Source organism: Babylonia areolata, chromosome 25, assembly GCF_041734735.1.
Source record: "Babylonia areolata isolate BAREFJ2019XMU chromosome 25, ASM4173473v1, whole genome shotgun sequence".
In the NCBI taxonomy this organism is placed as follows: domain Eukaryota; kingdom Metazoa; phylum Mollusca; class Gastropoda; order Neogastropoda; family Buccinidae; genus Babylonia; species Babylonia areolata.
Window position 1 is genome coordinate 682501 of NC_134900.1, and position 7500 is coordinate 690000.

At 45.1% G+C, this 7500-nt stretch overlaps 1 protein-coding gene across 1 annotated transcript in view; it reads left to right on the plus strand.

Moving 5' to 3' along the window:
- Positions 1-7500, plus strand: part of LOC143299971 (uncharacterized) — a 52232-nt gene that overhangs the window by 6016 nt on the left and 38716 nt on the right. Inside the window, exon 3 of the mRNA XM_076613528.1 lies at positions 7017-7047. Coding sequence (XP_076469643.1) covers positions 7017-7047 — 31 coding nt within the window. The remainder of the gene's footprint in view (positions 1-7016; positions 7048-7500) is intronic.

The window sequence follows — 7500 nt, forward strand, 5'->3', positions numbered from 1 at the left end:
GGGGGAGGGGTGGAGGTGGGGGCAGCATTGTATAGAACTTTGGCGTAGTGACAAAAGAGTCCTTCCTGTCCGGATCCTTTGCCTCTCAATGGGCTGTGTTGGACTACTCAATTCATTAAACGAAGCGTTCTCAAAGGGTAGTTTGGGTTTAAAATTGTTTGTCTCGTGTGTGTCCACAGAGTCAGTCTGTGTGCAGTGACCTTGAATCAGCTCAGAGTCTGTGTTGATAAAATTTTAACAAACTCATATTCTCAGGAAATACTTTGTGAGCACCAAATTTGGATAAAGTAGAGAGATGAAAAAAAAAGGTTTACTTATACCAATTGAAGAGATGGAGGTCTTCTGGTTTAAACCGTATTTCCGGATCGTGAACGTTTTATTTCGTTTTGTCTCCGGATTCGCAAGATTTTTGGCTTAGCTACTAGTTGAGCTGCTGTTTAAAGGCAGCATGATATTATATTTACTGTTCGCAGCTGTTGGAAACGAAGACAATAATCTGGACAGAATACACTTCATGACATTCTTACATCATCAAGGTGTTTAATGCAAACCAAGATTTATCTTTCTGTCTATCTATCTATCTATCTATCTATCTATCTATCTATCTGTCTGTCTGTCTGTCTGCCTGTCTGTTTATTGTAAGAGGCCACTAAGTTAACTAGGATTAGCATGCTGAACGTTCCAGTCGCCGATACAGGGATTTATGATTTCTTCGCCCGACATCTTCCCAGAAATGGCTTGCAGGGTCTTCCAAGTTCGCGGTGGCCTTCCTTCAGCTGGCCATACAATAGCATCTTCGGGGTCCTGCTGTCTGTCATGCGGACAACGTGTCCTGTCCAGCGTAGCTGGCACTTGATCAGCAGGCTTTCGATGCTGGGCAGGCCGCTCCTATGTCATGAAGTATCTGGGCGATAAAGGCGTAGAAAAGATGGGAACACGTTGAATGGAAAGTTCCACAGATACGAACGAATACCTTTAAGCTAATGGGATATGAATAGCCAAAAGCTGGTCCGATATGAGAACAGAGATGATGTATAACAGAGGGTGGGGGGTAGGGGGGAGAGCGGGGGGGGGGGGGCGGGGGGGGGGGGGAGGAGGGAAGGGGACAATTGTGCAACTGTGCAAAGATTATTAAGTTTCATCATGTTTCTCTCTGTGTGTGTGTGTGGTCTTTGAAAAGCATGTAGCACGCAAGAGCACCTATCTTCAGTTTTAATCAGTTTGACTCTGCCCCCTGCCCCCTACCTCCCTCCCCCCTCCCCCCTCCCCCTCAGCCATTTTGCCACCCCTTCCCTCCCCACCCCTCCCACCCCCCATCCCCTAAAAAAGACTACATAACAAGCAGATGGGGAGAAAGAGAGGTGGGAGGAGAGGGGAGAAGGAAGAGAAAGAAACGAAAAGACAGCAAAAAAGGAGAAAGAACAGAAAGAGAGAAAGAAGTAATATTGAAAACGAAAGAAAGAAAGGTGAAAGAAAAAAAGAAAGAGAGAGAGAAAAAGAAAGAAAGAAAGGGAGAGAAAGAAAGAAAGAAAAAAGGGAGAGAGAGAAAGAAAGAAAGAAAGAGAGGAGAAAGAAAGAAAGAAAGAGAGGAGAAAGAAAGAAAGAAAGAAAGAGAGGGAGAGAGAGGAAGAAAGAAAGAAAGAGAGGAGAAAGAAAGAAAGAGAGAGAAAGAGAGGAGAAAGAAAGAAAGAGAGGAGAAAGAAAGAAAGAAAGAAAGAGAGGAGAAAGAAAGAAAGAAAGAAAGAAAGAGAGAAGAAAGAAAGAAAGAGAGGAGAAAGAAAGAAAGAAAGAAAGAGAGGAGAAAGAAAGAAAGAGAGGAGAAAGAAAGAAAGAGAAAAAAATAACAGACAGGCGCAACAGAGAAAGAAAGAAAGAAATAAACAAAGAAAGAAAGAAAGAATGAATGAATGAATGAAACAAACAAAGAAAGAAATGAACAAAGAAAGAAACAAAGAAAGAAACAAAGAATGAAACAAAGAAAGAAAGAAAGAATGAAACAAAGAAAGAAAGAAAGAAAGAAAGAAAGAAATAAAGCAATAAATTAATATATAAAGAAACAAAGAATGAAAGAAAGAAAGAAAGAAAGGAAGATTGAAAGAAAGGAAGATTGAAAGAAAGAAAGAAAGAAAGAAAGGAAGATTGAAAGAAAGAAAGAAAGAAAGAAAGATTGAAAGAAAGAAAGAAAGGAAGATTGAAAGAAAGAAAGAAAGAAAGGAAGATTGAAAGAAAGAAAGAAAGAAAGAAAGGAAGATTGAAAGGAAGATTGAAAGAAAGAAAGAAAGAAAGAAAGAAAGGAAGATTGAAAGAAAGAAAGAAAGAAAGAAAGAAAGGAAGATTGAAAGAAAGAAGGAAAGAAAGATTGAAAGAAAGAAAGAAAGAAAGAAAGAAAGGAAGATTGAAAGAAAGAAGGAAAGAAAGATTGAAAGAAAGAAAGAAAGAATGAAACAAAGAAACAAAGAAAGAAAGAATGAAACAAAGAAAGGAAGATTGAAAGAAAGAAAGAAAGAAAGAAAGAAAGAAAGAAAGGAAGATTGAAAGAAAGAAAGAAAGAAAGAAAGAAAGAAAGGAAGATTGAAAGAAAGAAAGAAAGAAAGAAAGAAAGAAAGAAAGAAAGAATGAAACAAAGAAACAAAGAAAGAAAGAATGAAACAAAGAAAGAAAGAAAGAAATTAATACATAAAAAAAGAATGAAAGAAAGAAAGAAATGAACAAAGAAAGAAAGAAAGAGAGGAAAAAGCCAAACTGAAGGACCAGAACCTGTGTTCCCTGTTCAGGATCTCTCTCGCCTGACTTGGGGAAAGCCCAGCAGCTGAACTCACTTCCTTCTTCAACACTTCTGTCCCTGACCACACTGTTACCTCTCTCTCTCTCTCTCTCTGTGTGTGTGTGTGTGTGTGTGTGTGTGTGTGTGTGTGTGTGTCTGTCACTCTCTCTCTTTCTCTCCCTCTGTGTGTGTGTGTGTGTGTGTGTGTGTGTGTGTGTGTGTGTGTGTGTGTGTGTGTGTGTGTGTGTGTGTGTGTGTGTGTGTGTGTGTGTGTGTGTGTGTGTGTGCGAGTGCGCGCGCTACGTGAATAGTTTTTTGAAAGATGGACAGACAGAGGAAGGCTATGGGAGGGACAGGATTTGAATGGAAACGCAGAGAAGGAGGAACAAAGGGGCTGGGCAGTCGGGAACACACACACACACACACACACACACACACACACACACACACACACACACACATACCCCCTCCCCTCTCTACTCACTGACGCCCCCCTCATCCCCTAACACCGCACCCGCCCCCTAGACCCCCCTCCCCCCCCCCCCACACACACACTCACTCACCCATACACGCTATCGCCATGTTGGAAGAGGGCTGGGGGAAGGAGGATTAACTCTTCCCATTTCAAGAAGGAAAACACACAACCACAATCTGAAAAAAAAGGCCACCACTGATGAAAGGTGGGGGTCAGGGGGATAAGTACCCTGTGAAGTACTATGAAGTGTGAGCACGGGGGGATAAGTACCCTGTGAAGTACTATGAAGTGTGAGCACGGGGGGATAAGTACCCTGTGAAGTACTATTGAAGTGTGAGCACGGGGGGATAAGTACCCTGTGAAGTACTATGAAGTGTGAGCACGGGGGGATAAGTACCCTGTGAAGTACTATGAAGTGTGAGCACGGGGGGATAAGTACCCTGTGAAGTACTATTGAAGTGTGAGCACGGGAGGATAAGTACCCTGTGAAGTACTATTGAAGTGTGAGAACGGGAGGATAAGTACCCTGTGAAGTACTATTGAAGTGTGAGCACGGGGGGATAGGTACCCTGTGAAGTACTATGAAGTGTGAGCACGGGGGGATAAGTACCCTGTGAAGTACTATGAAGTGTGAGCACGGGGGGGATAAGTACTCTGTGAAGTACTATGAAGTGTGAGCACGGGGGGAGGGGGGGCGGGGGGGGGGGAGAGAGGGGGTGTGGATGGATTGAGGCTGTTGGAAGTCCGAGTGGTCACCTGTGTCCACACCTGTATATCATCATGTCATGTCGTGTACGAAGAGGAAGAAGCTCTTTTAGTCTTGGCTTGGCTGAATTTAGTTCTCTCACGAGACAAGCGGCCCGATCCATTGTATTTGTTTTCGAATTGCTGTCTTTCTTTCCTTCCTTCCTGCCTAATCTCCCCCCCCCCCCCCCCCCCCCCCCTTTTTTTCTTTTTTTTTTAAAGCTGTTTGAGTGTAGAACGGTGACAAGTTCATCTCGACGGAGGGTCGGTGATACGATTATCGGCAGTGTGAACAGCTTGTCTTGAAGTTTTTCTTTCTTTCTTTCTTTCTTTTTTTTTTTTTATTCACACACACACACACACACACACACACACACACACACACACACACACACACACACACACACACACACACACACAGAAGCTAACAGAGAAGCCGAGAGACAGGCAAATGAAGGGAGGTGGAGTTGATTTATGTCGAGAAAAAAGTGCAGGGGCAAAGTTGTTGTGTTTTTATGTTTTGTGCGCGAGGCGGTGGAGTCTGAGACCTTGGAGAGAGAGAGTAGGTCGGGAGTGTGTGGGGGGTTGGTGGGGGTGAGGGAGGAAAGTGGGGTACTTAAGGAGAGTAAGAGAGAGAGAGAGAGAGAGAGAGAGAGAGAGAAGAGCATTGTGCATGAATCAGAGAATATAGGTTATATAAATCACGGGAACGCACGCTCGCGCGTGCGCGTGCACACATGTAAACACGCACGCACGCACGCACACACACACACACACACACACGCGCGCGCGCGCGCGCGCGCGCGCGCGTCCGTGAGCTCGGTCGTACATGTAGCATACATAGACGTACGCATGCGTACTCGCACACACGCTCGTGCACACACACACACAGACAAACACACGCGCGCACGCGCAGGCACGAAATCAAACACACACACACACACACACACACACACACACACACACACACACACACACACACAGAGGGAAGGCAATACATCTATTACCGCCACCACTACCACTACCACCAACCTCCCCACACACACACGCACACACATCACCACCACCACCACGACATCGCCCCCCACATCCACCTCCCCCTCGCCCCCTCCCCCCCGTACCCCTCTTCCCCCCCCCCCCCCCCCCCCACACACACACACACCACCACCACCGCCGCCGCTACCACTTTACTCCACCCATTTTAATACAGGTGCACCAGACGTAACCAGGAGGGTGTGTGTGTCGCAATGTCATCCGTTCACGCCACCATGCAATTACCCCTTAAGGGGGGTGGGGGGGGGGCGAGGGGGGGATGGGGGTGTGTGTAAAAAATATCAGCCCCCCCCCCCCTTTTTTTTCCCCTCGGTGTTGTATTGCGGCAGTTTTTAGCTCTCCACTTAATTAAAGTAAGCCCCCTCCCTGTGGCGGTATTCTAGAACAGGGGGCTTGCTTTACCCATCCCCAGGAGTCGGTCTTGACCGGCAAGTGACTCTCTCACTCGAAGAAGCTGAGCTTAAAAACCGACCACCCCGTTTGGCTTTGAATGGAAACGATCCTCGGCCAGTTGAAGTAGAGCCAAAACGTCCACTCATTTGACTTAAAGCCGAAATGATCTCCCACTTGAAGTTGAGCTAGACCCCCCACCCTCCCTCCCTCCCTCCGCACCCACCCTCCAATTTGACTTTGAGCCGAAATGATTTCTCACTTGAAGTTGAGCTAGACCCCCCACCCTCCCTCTCTCCCTCCGCACCCACCCTCCAATTTGACTTTGAGCCGAAATGATTTCTCACTTGAAGCCAAGCTGAAGCGTCACTCCTCTTGTTATTATTCTGCGCGAGTTAGTCGCACGCGCGCACGTGTGTGTGTATGTGTGTGCAAGAATTGCGTGCGCATGCATTTTGCTCACACGTACGTGCGTATGTGTGCTAAAGAAAAACTAAGAAGCGCTATTTCCGAATAAGAGACACGATGACAAAATGATCATTTTGTTGTTATGAATTCTTCAGTGGCATTTTGTGTAATTAAGATGCTATGACAAAATGATCATTTTGTTATTATGAATTCTTCAGTGGCATTTTGGGTAATTAAGATGCTATGACAAAATGATCATTTTGTTATTATGAATTCTTCAGTGGCATTTTGGGTAATTAAGATGCTATGACAAAATGATCATTTTGTTATTATGAATTCTTCAGTGGCATTTTGGGTAATTAAGATGCTATGACAAAATGATCATTTTGTTATTATGAATTCTTCAGTGGCATTTTGGGTAATTAAGATGCTATGACAAAATGATCATTTTGTTGTTATGAATTCTTCAGTGGCATTTTGCGTAATCAAAATTACACATTCTTATCTCATCTGACCCTGACAACGGAATATTATCCGGGGAGCGGGGGGGGGGGGGGACCACTTTGGTTGGGGAAGGGGTGATTTGTGTCCCTTACACCTGTTGTGAAGCCACTGAACGAAACGAAACTGAGAGCAGAAAACAACAAATTAGGAGAGATCCGGGAACGCATTTCACTTTAAGGACGAAATAACCAGGCTGATTTTCTTTTCAAAAATACACCAGTGTAGTGTAGTGTAGTGTAGTGTGTGTGTGTGTGTGTGTGTGTGTGTGTGTGTGTGTGTGTGTGTGTGTGTGATCTTCAGTTTAACGTCTATTCACTATACGTGTGTGTGTGTGTGTGTGTGTGTGTGTGTGTGTGTGTGTGTGTGTGTGTGTGTGTTAAGATACTGAGCATACAAATACCATTTACCGTAAACACGTATATAAAAGTATATATGCAAGAAGACTGTGCAGTCAATATCCATCATTAGCTTCAGAATTAGAATCACAACACCTTTTGTCATCTCGGTAAAGAAATTAAGCATTTTCCTTGAAACGGAATGTAAGAGCGCTGTGTTTTGTGCGGCGTGTAGGTGTGTACGTTGTTTTTGCTTGTTTATTGGTTCTGATAATGATGACATTGATGTTTGATGTGTGGCACTACTCTCCGCCTAAGTAAGCATGTTAACTATCTGTTTCAGGAACTGCTTGTCAAGCCGATAGCAGACAAAGGTAATTATATATTGTTTACGTTACTTTTGTCTTCGAAAGGATGTTTGTGGTGTTAACGTGGTATGGTATAGGGGTAGTGTAGTGTAGTGTTGTGTGTGTGTGTGTGTGTGTGTGTGTGTGTGCGCGCGCGCGCGCGCCCGTGTGTGTGTGTTTTTGTGCGTGCGTGCGTGCATGTGTGTGTGTGTGTGTAGGTGCATGCGTGCGCGTTTGTGTACGTGCGAGCGGGCGGGCGGGAGGGCGGTCGTGTGTGTGTGTGTGTTTGTGCGTAGCTGCATGCGTGCGCGTGTGTGTATGTGTGTGTGTGAATGTTTGTGTCTGTGCGTGCGTGTGTGTGTGTGTGTGTGTGTGTGTGTGTGTGTGTGTGTCTGTGTGTCTGTGTGTGTGTGAATGTGTGTGTCTGTGTGTGTGTGTGAATGTGTGTGAATGTGTGTGTCTGTGTGTGTGTGTGTGTCT